Genomic DNA, 22,184 nt, shown 5'->3' on the forward strand with positions numbered 1-22,184 from the left:
ATTGAGTATGAAGATATGTTGTGTTTCCCGACAGTGTCAAGTAGCTCATTTCAACCTCATTATACTTTGCCTCAGTTGCAAGCAGAGGCGCCCAGGCTGGCTGAATATCAAGCATACATCGATTTTGAGATGAAAATTGGTGACCCTGCTCGTGTGCAGTTGATCTTCGAGCGTGCCCTGGTTGAGAACTGCCTCGTCCCAGACCTGTGGATCCGCTACAGTCAGTACCTAGTAAGACGACTTGACTGTTCTAACTTACCTCCTTGCTGATTGAGAATCTGTTCAAAGAAAAGTAGCAGGAGTGCCCAGAGTTAGTTGTGTGCCACCCCCTCTGCTTCCCCCTTTCCTCTCATCCTCCTCTCACCTCTGCCAGCTCACAGTTTTTCCAGTGTTTCAAGTCATTTCAAATTGATCGCTAACTGTGAAAAAAACTTGCACAGTCTTGTTACTGAGGACTTTCTGACAGATTAACTTTTTTCTTGTAACTTTTCAGTATATAAAAAACATAAGCATTAGAACACAGATTATAGGGTGAAAAGCTCCTGGACCCGTCTCCTAGCTCCAACAGTTAACTCATGGCACTAGTCTGTTTCGTTTATATCATTAACCTTCTTCCCCCTTTCGTGTGATTTTTGAAGCAGAGCCAGAAATCACATTTCTTTGTAAATATTTCAATATGTGGATATAAAATATTTTTTTTTATGTTTTTTTTTTTTTAAGATTTATTTATTTGTTTATGATAGATACAGAGAGAGAGAGAGAGAAAGAGAAAGAGAGGCAGAGACACAGGCAGAGGGAGAAGCAGGCTCCCTGCAAGGAGCCCGATGCGGGACTCGATCCCGGGTCTCCAGGATCACACCCTGGGCCAAAGGCAGGCGCTAAACCACGGAGCCACTCAGGGATCCCCGATATAAAAGATTTGAATCAGGATCCAAACTAGGTCCATCCATTCGGATTGGTTGATGTCTCTTAAGGTGTTTTCATCTATACATTCCCCTCATTGCATCTTTTCTTGCCCCATTCCTTCTTACAATTTCTTTCTTGAGGAAACCAGTCCTATGAGAGGCATTTCTAAGGAGATTTCTTTTGTTAGCTGATTGTGCTGGAAATGTCTCATGGATGGTGAAACCTGTAACGATAGCATTTGATCTCCTAACTGTGGACTTCTTTATCGTAGGATCGGCAGCTGAAAGTGAAGGATTTGGTTTTATCTGTACATAATCGTGCTGTTAGAAACTGCCCCTGGACAGTTGCCCTGTGGACTCGTTACCTCTTGGCCATGGAAAGACATGGAGTTGACCATCGAGTGATTTCTGGTGCGAATGTTTTTGTGGGAAGAGTCTTAGGCTTTCTGTTCCAGGCCAGACACATAGTGCTGTGATAGTCATTAAATCAGCCTTCCCTGGCTGGTTTGGGATATTGGGTATTAGTGACAAAAAAGGCCCTAAGTGGGAAATAAACTGGTTATAAGCTTTTATCATGCTAACACTTATTGTGATTTTCCAGGAAGTGGGAGTCTTTTCTCCAAACTTACTTGACCTGGAATTCTTTTAGTGCAGGGCATCTTGTGGAACGTGCCCTTTCTAGAACACAGTTCATGCAAATCCTGTAGGAGCTTTTCTGTTGAACCTTTCTCTCTAGCCCATTTCACTTTATTGCATCTTGTCATTATTATTAAGTCATATAGTATTTGATAGTCAGTGGAGGCTTTTGTAACAATCTTGATAACTCTTGATAACTTCCTTTTGAATTGGTAACAAATCCTGGCTTTTTCTTCAATTCTAGTGACCTTCGAGAAAGCTTTGAGTGCTGGCTTCATTCAGGCCACTGATTATGTGGAGATTTGGCAGGCGTACCTTGATTATCTGAGGAGAAGGGTTGATTTCAAACAAGGTATTTATATTCACATGTCAAATTCAGTTCTTAGTTTTTTCCTAACATGTTTTGGTGAGAGTCCTAGTTGCCCAAATACATTATGATTAGGCAAATGATGTAGACCAGCCATTGACAACTGTTTTCCCCCAGAACTTTTAGCTACATAAATCCTTAACCAGTCTTGCTGTGAATTGTAAAGGAAGAGTTAGGGTCCTTATATTTTATCCTGGCTCCTGCCAGCATTTTCCATACTGTGCTTTCTGTTCTAGTGTCTTTCTCCCCAACTATGTGATGAGGGCAGGGACTGGCAATTCTATTTCTGTGTCCCCAGCATGATGCCAGGTGCATAGCAGGCTCCCAGGAGTTTCACTGTAGGATTAAACAAACAAACAAAAAAGACATGGTATGCGGTTTCCTGAAGCCAATCCTCTCTTGCAACTTCTAACAGACTCCAGTAAAGAGCTGGAAGAGCTGAGGTCTGCATTCACTCGCGCCTTGGAGTATCTCAAACAGGAGGTAGAGGAGCGTAAGTGTGGCTTCACTCACTCCTTGATCCACTTGTCTTTCCTCTTGGTGGATATGCCTTCTCAGAGGCTGTTTGTCTCTAAATTAATTTCTAATTGTGACTAATTCTGTTCTTCCAGGTTTCAATGAGAGTGGAGATCCAAGCTGCATGATCATGCAGAACTGGGCTAGGATCGAGGTAAGTGTGTTTGACACATCTGTCTGTGACATCCACCTTTGAAGGACATTTGTGTAATAATGTGGCTAACATTGAGTCAGAATCCTAGGTGATGGTCTAGGGTCTCTAAGAGTTTGTGTTCTATATCTAGCTTGATGAGCATTCAGCTGTTTCTTAAGAGAAACACCAGTACTTGGGTAAGAACTTATGCAGCAGACATCGGAAATCCAGGTGTTCACTTGTGGACCGCCCCACCCTGGTGCGTGGTTTGTGAGAGTATACTGGATGTGTACTATCTGGCAGGCATTATACTGTGTGCTGGGGAAATGAGGTAGACCTGCTCTGTGCTCCTAAGTCTCGAATGTTGTGTGGGAGTCAGAAATTTGACAAATAATTAGGGAATAGATATTATTGTTGGAGCAAGGACCCCAAGTGACTAAGGTATGGAACCTGCTCTTGATCAGCTCACAGAACTGTGAAATTCTAATCATGTTTTATTTTCTGAGGGGGAGTCAGGTCAAAAAAACAAATATCTATCAGGTTCAGAGAGGTTCACTTGTCCAAGTCACTTAAATGGCAGAGCTAGGACCTACCTACTCCTAGATCAGTCTTTCTCTGCATTGCCTCTTGGATTAAACTTTTGTAGTAAGCTTGATAAAAATAAAAACCTGTGGGCTCCTGCTCTTAGCTCTCATATAGTATAGGCCAACAGCTTGAGACTTGTCACCTCTAAAAGCCGGAAGTGGTTGAGCTGGGCCTGTTGCTGTGCAGCGCGGCTGGGGAATATCCAGGGAGTTACAGAACACTGATCATCAGTGGGGGGTTTTAAGGCACTTCTGTTCAAAGTATGTTTTGTAATAGGTGCCAACGTTGCAAGTTTTGAGTCTTTCCTAGTGGAGCCTATTTATGCATTTTAGGCTCGACTGTGCAATAATATGCAGAAAGCTCGGGAACTCTGGGACAGCATCATGACCAAAGGAAACGCCAAGTATGCCAACATGTGGCTCGAGTATTACAACCTGGAGAGGTAACCAACTTGGGGGCGGGGTTGGTGGTGCTTATCAGGGGTCAGCTGTTGTGGGTCCTGGCTGCCTCCTGCCAGCCTGGGCTTGCTCCTCCCCACAGGCCTTGGGCCTTTATCCGCCTGTCCTTCATTAGTGGCTATATGTGTACTGGGCGAGGTTAGGAAACTAAACCTACTATTTTGTGTCCAGGCTTGTTGTACAGCCAAACATTTCTTTTAGTTTGTTATTTTGGTTTGTTTTGATTTTTGGACCTGAATATTTTATTTGAATTTTTGGAGAACTATTTTTTTATATTGGTTTTGTATGTAAAAGTAGAAGATATTAAAAAACAGAGAAAAACCCCAAATTATCTGCATCTATAAATCCAGAGATGTAACCCCTGTTAGCTAATGGTTTTTGAGATTTTTCTATGCTTAATTTTTTTTAAAAGAAAATGCAATGACAGAGTACATGTTACAAATTTTAAAAGTTATTTTAAATAAATGAGACATGACCAACTGTTGTTAACATGGGGAAGATGTAAAGAATAAGACCATCTTTTCTACTTATTGTATCTTGAACATTGCATGTCAGTAAATGTATTTCTGTATACTTTTTTGGGGAATATTTTGTTTTACCCCCCATTTAAAAAAAAAAAAAACATGCTCAAATTAAAATAGAGCATTTGCCAAACTATGTGGTAGAGAGTGAAAGTTCCTTAGCATCTCACCCCCAGAGATGACACTATTAAAGCTTCTTGAATATTGTTCTAGGTCAGCAGTTCTCAAGCTTTTTGTTCTCAAGACCTGTTATACTCTTAAAAGTTTGAGAACTGTAGAGAGCTTTTGTGTATGTGAGTTGTATGTATGTAATATTACCATATTAGAAAACTGAGAAATTAAAAATTGTCACAATAGTAAATTCATTACATTTAACATAAAGAATATATTTTGTGTGTTTTTCAAATTCCAAAATAATTTAGTGAGAAAAGTGGCACAGTTTTGTAGTTTGGCAAGTATCTTTAGTCTGGCTTGGAAGACAGTTGGATTCTGATGTCTATTTATGCATTCACTGTGTTGTGAATTCTCATTGAAGAATATGAAGAAAATTTGGCTTCCTGCAGATAGGATATTAAAGAAAAGGGTATTTTAACCTTTTCAGATAATTGTGGATATTTTTTCACACTAGGGCAAAATTCAGCAAGTGGTAGTTTTTTAAATAGTTTCAGTGTGGAATCTGAAACCATACCGAGTTTTTCAGACTTTGTTATATTAATATTCACTGGCCTGAAAAAAAGTATTTTTTTAAAAATTTCATTTACTTATTCATGAGAGACAGACAGAGGCAGAGACACAGGCAGAGGGAGAAGCAGGCTCCATGCAGGGAGCCCGACATGGGACTCGATCCCGGGTCTCCAGGATCATGTCCTGGGCTGAAGGTGGCGCTAAACCACTGAGCCACTGGGGCTGCCCCTGTTTTGTATTTTGAATAAACCTTTTATCCATATGTGCTTCTGTGACATGCATTGTTCATTTGGAAAATACTCATTCACAAAGTCATGCAGCTCTTCCAGTATTGACACATTTCATTATACAGCATTTAAAAAATCCTGTTTGTTCATATCCTCAGTGATCTTAGTAGAAGTCTTTTTTTAAAAAAGATTTATTTATTTGAGAGAGAGCGAGTGCACATGCAAGTGGGAAGGGGCAAAGAGAGAAGGGGAGAGAGAGAGAGAATCCCAAGAGCACAGAGCCTGACACAGGGCTTGATCACAGGAGCTGAAACCAAGAGTTGGGCACTCAACTGAACCACCCAGATTCCCCAGTAGAAAAGTCTTTTAAGTAGGAAGCTGTCAAACTCAAAGTGGCAGATACAGGGACACCTGGGTGGCTCAGGAGTTGGGTGTCTGCCTTCGGCTCAGGGCATGTTCCCAGTTGGGGGATTGAGTCCCACATCCCTGGGGGGAGCCTGCTTCTCCCTCTGCCTATATCTTTGCCTCTCTGTGTCTCTTATGAATAAATAAATAAAATATTTTTTTTAAAAAGTGGCGGATACAGATTTTCCAAAATTCTGATTTTCACTTAAAGGCTGCAGTTTGATCATGGCAACAAATAAACAGCCAGTGGTTTTCCTTGAAGTGATGGACTCACTTCATTAATTTTCACAAATGTCTGCCAGGTATTCAGGTCTATCTAACCACAGTTTTTGTCACTCAACTGTTTCCTCAAGTAAAAAAGGTGTTCTGTGAAAAAAACTGTTCAACTTGCACCTCAAACAAAAAGATAACACTTTTCTTTGTGACAACCATTTTATGTTGGTATGCAGAAAAAGTGCTTTATGTGTATATCTTCTTTTGTCACACACAGTATATAAAATAATGTATGCAGCCTAGATTTGTGCTAAGGATTAGGGTTAGTCATAGCTTTTGCACGTCCCCTGAAAGGGTCTTTGAGACCCTCAGAACTACATGGATCATACTTTGAGAACTACTGCTCTTAAGTTTTTTTTTTTTTTAACTATTGTTATATGTATTTATAATATTTATATATATTTTTAAGTTTTTAAAAATAGGAATGGGAGCATAGTGTTTCATAATTGTTAATAAGAGATTATTATAATTACTGTGATTAATGGTGTATCTTCCCATGTGAGTATCAGAATGTGTAACTCGGGGGTTTAAATCTGACCATTCTCTGGATTAGCGCTTCTCTCCTTGGGTAGGGTGGCATCCTAGAATTTCTGTAAGGACTTTATCAAGTTACATAGCATTCTTAGATCTCCCACCTGTGTCGCATATGCCAGTGCTATCAAGGCAGGACACCTGGTAGCAGACTATTGTCCTAGGTGCATTTTCCAGTAGCATCTCCTTGGCTAAAAGAAAGAGTGATTTAGGAGAAAACCTTAGGCGAAAACCTTAGTTTTGAGTAGAGGAAAAAGGAGAAAACATTATAAGTAGCAGTAATACAAATAGCTGTGGATATTCCTGGAAGCTAGAGCCATTGCAGAGCTTTTGATCTTGTGACGCTACCTGTGAGAGGATGGCCCCTCCTTTTGTGTGCCTTCTGCTTTGTGTCCTTGTGGCAGCAATGCTTTGTTTTCTGTCCTAGGGCACACGGTGACACCCAGCACTGTAGGAAGGCCCTGCACCGGGCCGTCCAGTGCACCAGTGATTACCCAGAGCATGTCTGTGAAGTGTTGCTCACCATGGAGAGGACAGAAGGTGGGGACCCTCAGCTCTCTGATTCTGGTTTGGAGTCTGTCTCATCCACCGTTTGGTCTCAGGACAGACTGTGTATGAGTATAGCTGCTCAGGTGGTGCTCTGTGATTAGACTGCCTGGTGAGCCCACATTCCCCTTGCCTGTCTCTGCAGAGTTTTGGAATAAAGGAAGGCTGAGACATGGCTCTGGCATAGGGTTCTCTTCATTTTTTGTGGTGGGTGTGGTTCTGTCTACTTGTTAGGTACTAGGAGTACTCCTCCCTTGTCCTCAGTCATGACAGAAACCTCTCCAGACTCGTTCCCTGGGGATCCAGAGCACTCTAGTTGAGAATCTGTGCTGTAGCACAGTGTCATGCACACCAGAGGCACACTTAGGGTCAAAGGGCTAATAACTACGGGCTTTGGGCGTATGCACATCCCTCATTAAATTTTAGAGCCTTGGCATTAAGTTCTCAATAGGGAAAAAAAGTTGTCAATAGGAAAATAGTGAATTTTTCCATGGGCATTGATTTGGATTTTGGGTGTGAACCCCTCAGAACTGGGAGTAAAACACCCAAGCAACAACAGATAAAAAAACACCCCAAAATTTATCGTTTGAGCAGCTCTTAAAATCCTTCAGTATTCATGTAAATGTCATACACCTTTTACATTAAGAATGTCTTCGTTTTAGTTTGCTAATGAGAACCTGTAATAGATCATATTCTGGTTTTCAAGTCTTTTCTAAGAGAGAAGGGTTTTATGTTTTTTGTTTTATTTTTTTAAAGACTTAATTTTTTACTTTCAAGAGTTTGTGCATTCAGTGTACTCTCTAGCAGGGGGGAGGGGCAGAGCTCGATCCCAGGACCCTGAGGTCATGACCTGAGCCGAAATTAAGAGTTGTTGCTCAACCGACTGAACCACCCAGGTGCCCCAAGAGAAGGGATGTTTTAAACACACTTGGAAGAACAACTGGTCAAATTCTGAAAAGTTCAGGCCTACTATAAGGAAATCTGAAAATAGGGAACTGACTCTCTTGTGGAGATGTGGGGAAATTAAGAACATTTTATATTATCCTATCCTTTAAAATTCTAAATAGTGACAGTTTGTTTCTATCTAGGTACCCTAGAAGACTGGGATATAGCTGTTCAGAAAACCGAAACTCGATTAGCTCGTGTTAATGAGCAGAGAATTAAGGTAAGGATGTTATTTAAAGCCTTTAGAAGTTTTCCTGGCTATTTTGACTGTGTTTGGTGTGAATATTTCTTGTTAAAACCTTTGAGGTCTTCTGAAGAAGTATCTTTTACTCAGAATATTAACTAGTAAAATATTTGAACCTGTATTTAAGCCTGTCTTGTATAATTTTCTTGAATTGGCTTAGAACTTTAGCCCTGATGATAAAAACTTTATGTAGTAGGGGAGTTTGGGACCTAAAGTTTCCTGGGATACAGATGGAAAAGCTAAGAATGGAGCCTCACTTAGTCCTGTGATTGAAACGTGAACACATCCAAATTCATTAGAGCTCCAATTTTACATTTTGTTTTCTTTCTGTTGGTGAGTAATTACTGGGGATGTTGCAGAACATCCTGTAGATGTGAGATACGGAACCCTAAGAAGCCTGGTAGGGAAAATTGTGAGCACCGAACCCCTTCCCAAGCCATCTCCTTATGACCTTTCTTTTCCTTGGGGTGGCAAATTTTTCTTCCCAGCGTCCCCTTTCCTCTCTGCTCATTATGGGCCTCTAGAGTTCCCACAGTTATTCCATCCTAGTGATGTGTCCATGTTCCCATCTTCCCAGGCTGCAGAGAAGGAAGCAGCCCTTGCCCAGCAAGAAGAAGAAAAGGCCGAACAGCGGAAGAGGGCCCGGGCTGAGAAGAAAGCATTGAAAAAGAAGAAAAAGACCAGAGGTGCAGACAAGCGCAAAGCAGAAGAGGATGATGAGAAGGAGTGGGGTGATGATGAAGAAGGTAGAGCTTTCTGGAATTGTTGTTTGGGAACATCTCTAACTTCCAGAGAAGTTACAGGCACCATACATAGAACTTTTTGTCTTGAACCAGTTGAGAATAAGTTGTCGGCATGGTGCCCCATCACCCTTCCCGTCCCTGCCCGCTGTCCACATGGGCGTCATCTTCCTTCCCTGTTTGGGCTCCCACAGCCCACCTGTCCCTGCCCTTCTTCCCCTTGGACTCAAGCATCCTGCACCACAGCTTATGCAGACACCTGCCTTGCTCGCCTGCCAGTTTTGCCTTGGTGGAGTTTTCCAAGCAGTGCTTCTCTGGCCCCTGCCATTTCAGGGGCAGGCAGATGTGGGGCAGGTTTATTTTGGCAGAGTCCACTAAGGTAAAGAATTGCTTGTAGACTTCCAAGGACTCCATACGTGTTCCTGGTACAAAGGGGTCAATTAGAGGGAAGTAGTAGTTCTGTTCACCTTTCTTGTGCACCTTTTTGAGACTGTCAGAAATGACCACGGATGGGTAGCTGGGTAGCTCACTGGCCTTGAGGACCCCAGGCTTAGCGGGGGAAGGCAGATGTGACATGTGACTGCAGTGGTGTGTAATTGGGACTGTGGGACAGGACGGTCTGGATTAATGGTGAAGGCCAAATGAGGCTCTGCTGGGTCAGCTCCCCGCAGGAAAGACTTCATGCACTATAGCGTCTGGAGGCGAGAATGGGTGACTGTCCAGTGCAAAGGAAGAGGGGTAAACTAGACAGAGCGCATGCCTCAGCAAGGCATGAAGCACAGAACAGCCTAGCATTTTATCTGAGCAGCAAATAACCTTTTTTAATAATCAAAAAAGCAGCAGTTTGAGCCCTGATGCATGCTAGGACTGTACTGGGGTAGGTGAGGCTGGAACAGTGGGCCAGTTTGCTCACTCAGGGCCCCTCTTGAATGCAGTGAGTAGTAGTTAGATTTCAGGAAGGCAGTGGGGAATTGATAGGCCTGGAAGTGGGGCCAGTGCCAACTGGCTTTCAGTACTGCCCCTCCAGAGGCAATAGGGCAGATGGGTTGGAATAAAATGTTAAACTGTGTTGAAGGACACAGCATAACAGTGAACACTTTAGGAATTATAGTGCTTTGCAGAGTGTGGCCTGTGGACTGCATGTGTCAGAATCACCTGAGGTGCTTGTTTAAATATAAGTCCCCGGGGGCGCATGGGAGTTCAGTCGATTAAGCGTCCAGTTCTTGGTTTCAGCTCAATTGGGTCATGATCTCAGGGTTGCGGGATCAAGCCCTGTGTGCTTAATGCCTAGTCTACTTGAGATTCTTTCTCTCTTACTCTGCCTCTCCCTCCACTCATACACATGGGCACATGCGCACTAGGTCTCTCAAAATCTTTAAAAAAGAAATGCAAGTCCCTGGGCCGTATCCCTCCTTTGCCGCCCCAGGCTTTCTAGAAGAGGGGTACTAGAATTTGTCATCAGAACTTTGAGGCCCTCCTGAGCTTTTGTGCACTTGACCCTTGAACCTTGGAGGTTAGGGGTGCCAACCCCCCACACAGTCAAAAATCCATGTTTAACTTTGGATTCCCCAAAAACTTAACTACTAAGAGCCTACTGTTGACTGTGAGCCTTACCAGGATAATGTAAATGGTTTACTAACAGATTTTATATGTTATATGTATTATATATTGTCTGCTTACAATAAAGCTAGAGTAAAGAAAACATTATTATACAAAGATCATAAGGAAGAGAAAATACATTTATGTATTGTATTTATCCCAAAAAGTCCGCATGTAAGTGCACTTGTGCAATTTAAACCTGTTCAAGGGTCAAGTGTAATTAAGAGTGGATAATGGGGACTTATGTTGTCACTTCACTTGATTTAGTCCACTCACTTGAATGTAACTGGGGCCCAGAGTGTGGGACAAACAGCTAGTGGGACTTGTTGCATGTGTTAGATAAGACTTGATGGAGGGTGTGGCATGGGCCTGGCTCCAGAGAAGGACAGCTATATGTCCTGTGCAGCTGCCACAGATGCACCATCCAGAGTGGGAGGAGGACTTGTATCGAGCAGCTCGCTTAAGAGAAGTTCATTAATCATTGCTCCTTTTCTTCTTTCACCCTGTAGAGCAGCCTTCCAAACGCAGAAAGGTAGAGAACAGCACTCCTCCAGCTGGTGAGGCACAGGATCTAGAGGCAGAAATGGGACTCTTTGGGAAAAGTGCACCTGTAGACGTCGACCCTCCCTCCAAGCAGAAGGAGAGGGCAGCCGCCCTGAAGAGGGACATGCCCAAGGTGCCCCACGACAGTAGCAAGGACAGCATCACCGTCTTTGTCAGCAACCTGCCCTATAGCATGGACGAGCCTGAAGTGAAGCTCAGGCCGCTCTTTGAGGCCTGTGGGGAGGTGACGGAGATCCGCCCCATCTTCAGCAACCGGGGAGATTTCCGAGGCTACTGCTATGTGGAGTTTAAAGAGGAGAAGTCAGCCTTGCAGGCACTGGAGTTGGACCGGAAGACTGTAGAGGGGAGGCCAATGTTTGTCTCCCCCTGTGTGGACAAGAGCAAACATCCCGACTTCAAGGTGGGTCTTTGTAGAAAATGCCTTTCACATCAGGTTACTGTGGACAGATTGAACATTTTGTCTTGCAGCAAGGAACTACCAGTTAGAATCTGCGTGGAATATTTGTGGTCTGTGAAGAACTAGATGCAGGGTCTAGTTCTGAGCTGGGTAGGTGAGGCCTGACTCACAGCTTAGTGATACCGAGCTTGCGCTAGTTGACAGATAATGAGAAAATTGGAAATTCTAACAGCGGCTGCTTGCCACTGAATGTTGAGGAGTGGCAATGGCTGTGCGAAGGATTTACTGTGTCACCTTGTCAGATCCTCACCCAAACTCTGAGAGTAGTGGCTTTCATGCCTGCCACATTCCGGAGGCAGAAGCAGGGGCTTTGAGAGGTTAAGTGACTTGGCCAGGGTGACCCCATTAATAGTTCATAGCACCCAGAGTCGGCTGTGGTCTCTGGCTAGGGTGAGGCCTGTGGCTGAGTCTGGTACTAGCTACAGTATTGTACGTTGGGTTGGGCCATGGGTGCCTGACTCTCTTTCCCTCCCTTCCTGTAGGTGTTCAGATACAGCACTGCCCTGGAGAAACACAAGCTGTTTGTCTCGGGCCTGCCTTTTTCCTGCACTAAAGAGGAACTAGAAGAGATCTGTAAAGCTCATGGTACCGTGAAGGACATCAGGCTGGTTACCAACCGGGCAGGCAAACCGAAGGTCAGTGTCTGTGCAGACGGTGTCAGCCTCCCGAGGCTCTGGCAAACCTAGTTCTCCATCTGTTCACATTCTTAGTTTCTGAGTGGGTTCCTTGTTAGCTGAGAAATAAGTGAACAGAATAATAGGGACACTTGGCACTACTTGCATTTGGAGTCAGAGTAACCTGTTTCTAGCTAATCATACTAAAGAAATAAGGCATTGAGGGAAAAGAAAACTTACCATGAATTAGTAGGGGCCACAGTGCAGACCCCTGGCTGTGAGGGGCCTTTTTGGTAGTGTGTGCCCTCCTGCCCCGACTCACCTCTTCACTAGGTTTCCAGGTGCCTCCTTCAGTCTCTTCCCCAGAGACCCCACCAGATTTTCCTATTAGCCCCCTTAGCATCCTGTGAAATCTTTTTGTGCCACGTTCTGAGTAGTTGGCTAGGCACGAGTTTGGATTCCCTGTCTTTCCCCAGCCCTCTGGGTTGATGGAGAGTTGAAGAGCATGAAGTAAGAAGGGACCCACATGAAGGCTCACCCTGTATCCAGCCGCCTCATTCATTTGCTTTTGCTGGATTTACTGGTCTGTCTCTCCCTCCCTCCCTATCTTTTTTTTTTTTTTTTTCTGCAGCAAGCACAAGGTACACTGACCTCACAAAGGTTATCTGATATTTACAGTCTGTTGCAGAAACAGGGAGGAAGAGTGTGACTAATGCATAAATCTGTAGACAAAGGATGGTTGCGGTGGGGAAGGGAACCTGATGACGGGGCAGCTGTCTGTACTGGCTTCTCTGCTGAGGCAGAAAGTTGTGTCCTGATCTGGCTCTGGAACTTGCATCTTTCAGGGCCTGGCCTATGTGGAGTATGAAAATGAATCTCAGGCGTCACAGGCTGTACTAAAGATGGACGGCATGACTATCAAAGAGAATGTCATCAAAGTGGCCATCAGCAATCCTCCTCAGAGGAAGGTTCCAGAGAAGCCAGAGACAAAGAAAGCTCCAGGTGGCGGCATGGTGCCACGACAGATTTATGGAGCGTAAGTGTTTGCATGCACAAACTGCCCTGGCCAGCACTGCAGGGGATTCGTTTCCTGCTAGTACAGCAAGTTGGGGCAGAAAGCCAGGGCCTGCTGTTCCTGGGGATGCTCACGGTGGTTTACCAGAGCAGGGTGTCTGGAGCAGGGCCATGCAGAGCAAAAGCCCGGAAGTGGAACCCTTCCTGATATTTGCCAGTTTACACTTGGAATTTACTTGAGATCATTTGGTTTCTAGGCAGTGATTATTTTTAAAGTCTCCTTTGTCAGTAGAATCCATCATGTAGATTCTTACTGCTCTGGCTGTAATCCGATAAGAGGTAGCTTTCATCTGGTAGGAAGGAGACCACAAAGTTGTGAGGTTATTTGGTGAGGTCTGAAAGAAGATAGCGTTTTTATCCACTCTGCATCTAACTATTACACAGGGTTGGTCTTTGCCAAAATTGTTTAGGCAGTTTGTTTAAACTGGTTTTTGCATATTAGTCAAAGTCACGGAGAACAGGGATCATCTCTCCTTTCTGGTTTTTACTCTTTACCTATTAACTTGGTACTCTGCACATTCCAAGAAACTTCTGTAGTAACTAAATAGAAATGAATCCAGAAAGTATGGTTTTCACTTTGTAACTTTGGGTAATTGAAGACCATCCTGGCTTATTTGCACAAACAATCAGGGGATTGTTGCTTTGTAAGGGTACATCCAGTGTTTGCTCTTCTAGGCGGGGGAAGGGGAGAACCCAGCTCTGCCTGCTGCCTCGTGCCCTGCAGCGCCCAAGCACGACAGCTGCTCAGGCTGAGAATGGCCCTGCCCCACAGCCGGCGGTCACCACTTCAGCAGCCACCGAGGCACCCAAGATGTCCAATGCTGACTTCGCCAAGTTGCTTCTGAGAAAGTGAAATGGGACTCTGGAGAAGGGAAATGCCTTACTTCATGCTGTCCAGGAAGAGCACCCGGCACCCAGCTGTACTCTGGGTATGGAAGGGCCTAGGACAGCACCCCTCCTGCATATTTTCCTCTGGGTCAGACAGAAAAAGGATGAGGGTGTCCAAGGAAAGAGGCTTGAAGTGCTCCCTCATATTGAGGGCGGTAGGAGGAAAATTGATCACTCCGTGGGTTGGGCCCAGCGTGTAGTTTCTTAAGATATTTTTGTGTCTTATAGGGTGAGAAACAGAAGTGAAACTCAAACCCGTTTTGAGACCCACTTGTCCAGGTGTTTTCGGCCATCTCTGGCCCTCTTTTTATAAGACACTTCTCTTACAGCCTGCACAGCACGTGGGCCCATCACTCTTTTAATTTTAAAAGACAAAATGGCAGATGTTAGTAATTCACCAGAATGGCCTATTTTAGTAAAGGGGTGGTGGGAATAGGGAAGTCACATAAAAAAAAATGTGATGGCTTTCTGTTCAAGGGAGGGGGCGCTGTGCGTTTTTATATTATGTATTTGTAAAAGACACATCAACCCATTGTTTTATGTTTCCTAAAAGCAAAATATTTGTGACCTTTGTTTTCTATGGGAGTTCTGTGTGCCACCTGCTGTGGACCATTTTCTTTGCCTAGTGATGAGTGAACTGTGTTCTTTGTCTAAATACTGAGTTTCAGCCCTTTGGTTTTGTTTAAATATCATGTCAAGTGCAAACTTAAATTCCCCCCACTTAGCTTTGTTTATTAAACTGAAGTTCTCTTAAAAACGTCTTGCCGAATGGTACTCAGATGTGCATTCAGACACGGCTGTACTTTGAGATGGGTGCACTTGCGTTACTGAACGTGTAAATAGAAATTTGTAAGTCAACTCCTCTTGTTCCTCTGATTTAAGTCATTTCAGTTGTGATGGGTCCTCAGTTTTAAACTTCACTTTGCTGCATTTTGGCCCGTTCGCTTCTAAGCTTTTTTTTTTTTAATCTTTCATTTCTTATCAAATATTTATTGCTTTAAAAGCTACCTTGCCAGTTCAGTAGGGAGACGGATTTTTTTCATAAAGACACTGAGAGAAGAAATCAGGAAATGCTTTCATGTGTGGGAGAAATCAGCCCACTTTATCTGGTTGTTAAGTTTTTGTGCATCAGGCTTTACTGCATTTTTAATGGGAAATTGGAAGCGCCATCCAGAAGTGTTGACAGAAGAGCAAAAGGAACTCCTTACACGCCTGTTCTTGAGCTTCAGCAAGCATTCCCATCTAGAGCAGGGTTCCTCATCTTTGCCACACACCCCCACTCAGCCCCCGGCCCCAGTAACAGTGCAGCACATGCCTCCAGGAGATCAGGCCCTGAGGGCCACGGTTTTTTCATTACTCCTAGAAACATTAGCAATAATGCTTTTGTGTCCTCAACTGCCCAAATTCCCTGTTTCCTGAGGTTTTTTTTTTTTTTTTCTTAATATTTTATTTATTCTTGGTGGGGGGAGGCAGAGACACAGGCAGAGGGAGAAGCAGGCTCCACGCAGTGAACCCGACGTGGGACTCAATCCCTGGTCTCCAGGATCAGGCCCTGGGCTGAAGGGGACGCTAAACCGCTGAGCCACCAGGGTTGCTCTCCTGATGTTTTTTAAGTGCATCCCCCCACCCCCTAGGAAGTTAGGATTGGTTAATAAACCTCTGAAGTCTCTGAAGGTCCCTCTCTACCATGTCTTTCTCTTTTGCACAAAACATTTTTGGTTAGGTGTTAACTTGTGAATTAAATTCAAATAGTGGCCAGAAGAACGTGTGCTGTAACGCTGGTCCCTCCTGTGTTCTTTGGAATGGGCACTCACCCCACCCCAGCCACCCACCCATGGAAGCGACTGGGGTTGCACAGGGACTGCCACCGAAGAGCCCTGAGCATCTTCTGACCAGTCCAGGCTGATGTGGCTTCACTCCTGTTGCTGCACATCTCACCATTCTCTCTTGCTGTTGGCCAGTCTTCTGCCCTCACTTTGTGCTTTCCCATGTCAACATGGAATTGGAGCTGCTCAGACTTGAGCTCAGGGTATCGATGGTCCTAGAAATGGAGTGTCAGGAACATGTGAGTGGGTTTATGTGTTTTCCCCAGGAAATCAAGAACTGATGGTAAACAGAAGCATGAAACACCATTTGAGTTACTGGCGTGTTAGTGGAAAACCAGTACATCACCCCTGCCAGTGCAGGTAGGTAGCTGACCCACATAGTTCCGTATCACCTTCTTGTTGAAATTAGTATCTTGCATCTATTCTTCTGCCATTATACAAACAGGGCTTAAAAGTTCTGAAAGAATTCCTCCTCCATCCTTATGACAGATGGGAACATCTCTTGAATAAGACGGCAGGTCTCAGGCCTTTATTAATAAAATACTTTATTAGAGTCAGTAATCTGTTAAAATAACATCCTTCACAATAAAGCTAAAGTGCACATTTCTCTATATAGTACAAACTACGCACTTCTGGTCAGGCTTCCTTGGTGTGCTGCTGAGACCAAGACGCCAGAAGAGTTCAGGTTGAAGAGATACCTTATGGCAGCATACAAGTATGAAAATAATTTTTTATAAAGGTTTGAAGAATTCTCACTTGGGGCCACTTCACACATCTTTTTCTCAATCTTTCAGAAAGCGACTCTGTGCCTATCCTACAAATAAGTTATAAGCACCTGCTACCTCAGAACAGTGACCTCTTTACTGTCAGGCTGTGACTTCCAAGTCAGAGACCACACTTTGTGTTCACCATCATTCTGACCCTGACAAAGTGCACGACAGCGTTAGATGTCCCAGGCTGTGTCACTGGGAGAGGAACCCGTGGCCCTTTGGACTCTGAGTAGCATAGCAGCAGTCATATCGGCACCTGTGCCAATATATCAACGGTACAGGAAATTATTCTTCCATAGAACGAAGACTTAGAAACTTGGCCATATTACATAGAATGTTTTATCATTCTACAAGTTGCTAGAAAAATAAGGCTACTCTAGGCAATCTCTTCTGCTTCCCCGATGGGATGCTGGACAGTACCATGGCTGTGGGAGGTGGGGGTCAAATCAGAAAGTGGATAAAACTGCATGACAAAAGGGACGCATCCTGGCTGTTTTTAAAGGTTTTTCATAGTTTGGTAGAAACTTCATCTAATTATCAAAAATTCTTATTTGGTGTCGATGTGGCAACTGTTTTTACAGATGTGTTCTTGAATATCTACCGACACGATGTTCAACTCAAGAGTCAGGGGTGAGGGCCGACTTGGCCACTCGCACAGTACCTGATCTGCAGTAGGATTCAGTTGACAAACCCAGAGAATCTGCAGACTAAAACATCTGGTCTGAGCTGCTGCAAACGAAGTGTGAGAAACATTGCATACAGAGAAAACCAAGCTGGCCACTCCCCTATTCTTAATTAGAAAAATAGTCTTGATAAGGGAAAAATAACAGCCTCTGGTACTAGGGTGTGCAAGCTATGACTCCAGGACTTCCTTGAAACAAGCAAGGTATCTAACTAGAAATGTTGTCAACATGTTTATTTCACCTCTCAGAAGTTTGCTCTACTAATGAGAATTAGTCACAACGCTAATCTCTTTGTAGGAGAGCAAAACTCTCTAAGAAAGCAAGCTTTCAGTCATTTCTCAAAACTGGAACCAGGTTCTCCCCAAGAGTGCTGACCTCTCAGGTCAAATCACAGAACACTTGGAGGAGTTCCTCCTATGGCTTCTGGACCTCCTTCCACACTTCTGGCCTCTCCCCACGTGAGTGCAAATTCTGCTCCAGAACCGGTGTTCTGGTCACACACACAGCACTGATGCCCCCAAAGCCTACCTAGGGCCACCAGCACAGACAGCACGGACACCATACAACATTTACTAGCCCAAAAGGAGAAAATAAATAATAACTTGGGCTGAATTATAAGTTACCTTAGACATAGGGCTTAATAATTTAGGTTTTCTCTTTTTTTAACTAAAACATTTGGAGGTAAAGAATGTTTTAAGTCCTTTTTCTGTCTCCTTTTGCTTTGGGAGACTGTCCGGTTTCTAGAAGTGCTAAGATTTCCCTCTCTCCGGGCCACCCTTGTCACCAAGGGAGGATTTCCAGGGTTATGGCTTTACAGGCAGTGTCTCCTTAAACCCGGAGTGGTTGGGTTTGGCCTCTGGCAGTGCCACCGGGTACTCCGTTGTGGCAAAGAGCAGAGTGTCCAGAGTGGTTTCTGTACACTTGGCGATGAAGCGGATGAATGGCCTCACATCGCCTTCGTTGGCAACTTCCAGTACATGGTAGTACTCAGACCTCTGCTCCTTGCGGATGGTGATGGGCGGGTAGCCCGCCTGCATCAGGATGAGGTTCATCAGCAGGCGTGAGGTCCTTCCATTGCCATCGATGAAAGGGTGAATGTAAACCAGTTTATAATGGGCCAATGCTGCAAACTCCACTGGGTGCAGATTCATGGCATCCTCAGAGTTGAGCCACTGTACGAACTCCTGCATCTGCTTTTCAACATCTTGAGGATGGGGAGGGATGTGGTGTCCCACAAGGACCTGTGTCGTCCGAAACCTGCCAGCTTCCACTGGATCCACATAGCCCAGCACCCGCCTGTGGATCTCTAACACGTCACTGATGGTGACAGACCCGATGCGGGAAACTAGCGTTGTGTTGATGTAAGTCATTGCTGCGTGCATGCCAATGACCTCGTTCTGCTCCTCCAGGCTTTTCCCTGGCACGGCATAGCGGGTCTCGAGGATGTGCCTGATTTCTGAGAGGGTGAGGGTGTTGCCCTCGATTGCGACCGTGTGGTAGATGTGATGGTAGTAGGTTTCCTCCATGACCCTGCGCAGCGCAGAGTTGCCCTTGGGGATGGACATGACCTTCTTCACTTTGCTGTCGATGATGCTAAAATACCTCTGGTCGATCTCTTCTACCAATGGCAGTGTCCGGTCCCGGTTGACCAGCGCTTTCTCATGGTAGGGCGAGATGGTCAACGCTCTGGTGTATAAGTAATCTGCCTGGATGATGTCCTTGTCCTCTTCTGAAAAGATGCCGAACTCGTTGAGTGCATCTACAAAGTCTGGGTCCATTTTGAGGGCATGCAGGAAGAGCTTGTGGGCTTTCTCCCGCTTGCCTTGGCGTTTCATTTCCAGAGCCTGGTTCAGAGCTGCTTTGGCTTCCAACTTACCAGCTAGAAAAGAGCCAGAGAAGCATTGGCAGAGAGGGTAGGGAGGGCAGAGGATGTTCGGGGAGCCATCCCCTGTGTTGACCCTTCAGGGGGCTCATTTTGGCTACTCTGTTCACGGTACCACTTCACATGTATGGGTACATTTGTGCCCCACAGCTGGTGATTGTCTGTGTGTCCCCTGGGAGGTATTGCCTAGACTCCCTGGCCCCCTGCCTTCTGAGTACCAAAGTGAGTGGCTGTGGCCGCAGCTCCTGTTGGTTGGTTTTCCTATATTCTCAGCTCTCTCCTATCCTGGATCAATTCTGGTGATGCTGGTCCCTAGCCCTGTCCCTTTAGGCGTAGGCTGTTAACAGCTGCCCCCCCTGGTGCTTAACTCTGGAGGCTTCCCCATTCCCTGGGCTGTTCTTTCAATCTTTTAACCCAGTGGTTCTCAGTCAGGGGTGATTTTGCCCCCCAGGGGGAGCTGGTGGTGCCTGAAGACGTGTTGCAGTTGTCACAGTTGAGGGGGGCGGTGCTACTGGCATCCAGTGGGTAGAGCCCAGAGATGCTGCTCAGTATCCTACAATGCACCACAGCGGACAGTGCAGAGGGCAAGAAACTGCTCTAGATCTAGCCCTCCCTCACCAGCCCCTCCACCTGCTGAGAAAAAGGAGCTCAGTGGGCTTCTTTTTCTCAAATGCCCAGGCTCTCTTACCCTCTGCTCTCTGCCTGGTACACTTTCCCCTCATGCCTCTTCCTTTGGGTCATTTTCCTATTTACACTGGGGTCTCAGCTCAGGCCTTCCCTCCAGGGAGCCTGCCTGGTATGCTCCCCTGCTTCCCTATCACCACACTGGTGACGCTGTATCAGCCACTTGCCATCTTGTCTAGGCTGGGAGCTTAAGGCGGACCTGTTCACCAGACACATGGGACACAGTAGGTATCTAATTACCTACCCAGTTAAGGATTGAAGGGAGGTGGCCAGTCTGCCTTACCTGGAGAGGCCCTGGTCTTGACCACCCGCAGTGCTGCATCCCTGGAGGTGACGCTGAGCTCTGTGGATGGGCTGGTGCACTTGGTGACGGCATGCTGCACCCTGTCCAACTTGCTCCTCAGCAGGTAGAAGCCTTTAAGCACGGTCAAACACTGCTCTTCCAGGGTCCCCAGCGGCAGCAGCAGTGCCAGCAGGGACCCCAACACCATGCTCAGCAGTATCACCCATAGGAAGCGACCCCAGACTGACACCCACTTTGGTTCAGTCACTGCCATCACTGAAGCCATCGGCATGAGTGTCATCTGGACTTCGGGGTGGGCCCCCCACACATACTCAGTTGCCAGAGAGCAGGATCTGCAGGGAAACAGGAGTTGTAGATGAAGCAGGGGAAGGAGACACATTCAGGATAGGTTTCTGAGTTCAGCTGGGGCTTGGAGGGCCCCACACCTCTTATTTCACTATGACTCAGGGAGAGGGGGGAGTGGACAAGGCAGGAAGTGGATATAAATGGGAAGGGGCCATCCTGGAGGACTGGTACCACTTCAAAGGCACTGTAACTCTGAAAAGTAATGCCACTGCACTCAACATTTATTGAGCGCTTACTGTGTGCCAGGCCCTGTGCTAAGCACTAAAGACCTCACACATACTGTCTCTTGTAATCTTCAACAGGAGCTGATGCTACTGTCCATCCCACTTCTCCAGATGAGGAAACAGGCTCAGAGAGATGAAGCCCTTTGAGTAAGGGACAGCCTTAGGACTTGAATTCAGGAACCCATGGCTCCAAAGTCACCCCCCTTGACCACAGACCTCTGACCACAGGCATATCCAGACTGGCCAAGGCGGTTCTGAGGTCTGTTCTTTGATACACACAACTGTTTGGTGGCCTGATTTGCTGCCACATGGGTGCCTGCCTCTTTGTGCCCACACCCTGGTATTAGCCACAGTGCTGCTACCCTTCCAGCCTTCCCTTCCTACCTGTGCAGCAAGGATCTCACCTAGAGCCTGAGCAGTCCAAGCATCTCAAGAGGAACGTAAGCTGTGGGCCAGAGTAGATGACCACTCACCCTCCACTTGGCAGTGGGCATGTGCTTCAGGCTGGCAGCGGGAATGGAGGGGTCTGGTGTGCAAGTACCATTATGCTAACAATAAGCATTTATTAAGCAACTATGGTGTACTGAGCACTAGGCTGAGTGCTAGCCATGCATTTATCTCAATCCCTAACACCCTATGACGGAAAGCTACCCCCGGCTTCATTTTACAGGCAAGGGAAACTGAAGCAGAGAGAGTAAGTCAAACTCCAGAAGGCTCTGCGAGTAGATAGAAGCATCAGGAGTGAATCCCCAGTGCATCTGGGAAGAGTGCCCAGGTCTCGATCTCTACCTTATTTCCAACCAGGGCCCGTGCTCTGGCCTGCTTCTGGTGCCGGGCCTCCAAGACCCAGACAGGGCTGATTAGGCTCCTGATGGTCCAGGGCTTACAGCCTAACGGGGAGCCTGGCCCCTTGATACACCTGCAACGGCCTGGCCTGTGCTCTCACCGGGGCACGCTGGGCGTGCTGTGGGGGTTCACGGCCTCGTCTCGGTGCTCGGGGCGGCTCCGAGAGGCGGAATCCGCGGCAGGGCTGGAGCTCGCCAGGGACCCGGCTCTGCGCGGGGCAGGCAAGAGATGCGAACGTCTCACCCCTACTCCCCTAGGAAGGGGGAAACTGAGGCCCGCGGGGCGAAGCGGCTGGACGGAGGTCCCTCGGGATCCCGCCCAGGGCGCCCCTCCCCGCCGCCCCCTGCCCCGCTCGCTCCTTCCGAGGCGCCCGGGCTCGCCCCCTCCTACCGCGCGCTGCGGCCCGACCCCGCCGCGGCTTCCCGGCGCTCCGAGGCTCCGCAGCCGCAGGCTCCCAGGCCCCGCTCGCCGCCGGCCCTCTGGCCCCGCCCCCGCCCCCTCGCCATTGGCCGGCCGGCCAGCCTCGTCGCGGCCGATTGGCTCCCCCGACTCGTCCGCCCCTCGCCCTTCCGGGTTCTAGCGTCTGGGTCGGCCGCCCCGGGAAAGGCGCGCCGTGGGTCACCCCCATTGGCTGGCTCCTGCGTGGGCCTCGTGCCGGCGGCAGCCAATAGGCAGCCGGGGGCGGGGCCGGGGCGGGGGCCGCAGGCG

The 22,184-nt window shown here is 46.6% G+C and overlaps 2 protein-coding genes across 8 annotated transcripts in view; one reads left to right on the forward strand and one right to left on the reverse strand.

Moving 5' to 3' along the window:
* SART3 (spliceosome associated factor 3, U4/U6 recycling protein) overlaps window positions 1-14,770 on the forward strand; it is a 37,914-nt gene extending 23,144 nt beyond the window's left edge. For both annotated transcript variants that reach the window (XM_072802952.1, XM_072802953.1), the window contains exons 7-19: window positions 76-231; window positions 1,178-1,316; window positions 1,786-1,893; window positions 2,324-2,401; window positions 2,520-2,578; window positions 3,475-3,584; window positions 6,669-6,781; window positions 7,876-7,952; window positions 8,554-8,722; window positions 10,825-11,279; window positions 11,819-11,971; window positions 12,796-12,986; window positions 13,700-14,770. In XM_072802952.1, coding sequence (XP_072659053.1) covers window positions 76-231; window positions 1,178-1,316; window positions 1,786-1,893; window positions 2,324-2,401; window positions 2,520-2,578; window positions 3,475-3,584; window positions 6,669-6,781; window positions 7,876-7,952; window positions 8,554-8,722; window positions 10,825-11,279; window positions 11,819-11,971; window positions 12,796-12,986; window positions 13,700-13,877 — 1,986 coding nt within the window. In that variant the 3' untranslated portion in view covers window positions 13,878-14,770. The remainder of the gene's footprint in view (window positions 1-75; window positions 232-1,177; window positions 1,317-1,785; window positions 1,894-2,323; window positions 2,402-2,519; window positions 2,579-3,474; window positions 3,585-6,668; window positions 6,782-7,875; window positions 7,953-8,553; window positions 8,723-10,824; window positions 11,280-11,818; window positions 11,972-12,795; window positions 12,987-13,699) is intronic.
* Window positions 14,771-16,266: 1,496 nt separating this feature from the next.
* Window positions 16,267-21,950, reverse strand: FICD (FIC domain protein adenylyltransferase). 6 transcript variants are annotated; one of them, XM_072802955.1, is made up of 4 exons: window positions 21,867-21,894; window positions 21,577-21,684; window positions 20,041-20,393; window positions 16,267-19,070 (listed from the first exon to the last, which is right to left on the reverse strand). In XM_072802955.1, exons 3-4 carry the CDS (start codon window positions 20,339-20,341, stop codon window positions 17,995-17,997), a joined length of 1,377 nt encoding a protein of 458 aa, XP_072659056.1. In that variant the 5' UTR covers window positions 20,342-20,393; window positions 21,577-21,684; window positions 21,867-21,894; the 3' UTR covers window positions 16,267-17,994. The 6 variants fall into 6 exon arrangements, with proteins under 6 accessions (XP_072659056.1, XP_072659055.1, XP_072659057.1 ...); XM_072802954.1 differs by lacking the exon at window positions 21,577-21,684 and having other exon boundaries at window positions 21,867-21,950; XM_072802956.1 differs by lacking the exon at window positions 21,577-21,684 and having other exon boundaries at window positions 21,857-21,943.
* Window positions 21,951-22,184: the final 234 nt, after the last annotated feature.

This window comes from Canis lupus, chromosome 27, assembly GCF_048164855.1.
Source record: "Canis lupus baileyi chromosome 27, mCanLup2.hap1, whole genome shotgun sequence".
NCBI lineage: Eukaryota > Metazoa > Chordata > Mammalia > Carnivora > Canidae > Canis > Canis lupus.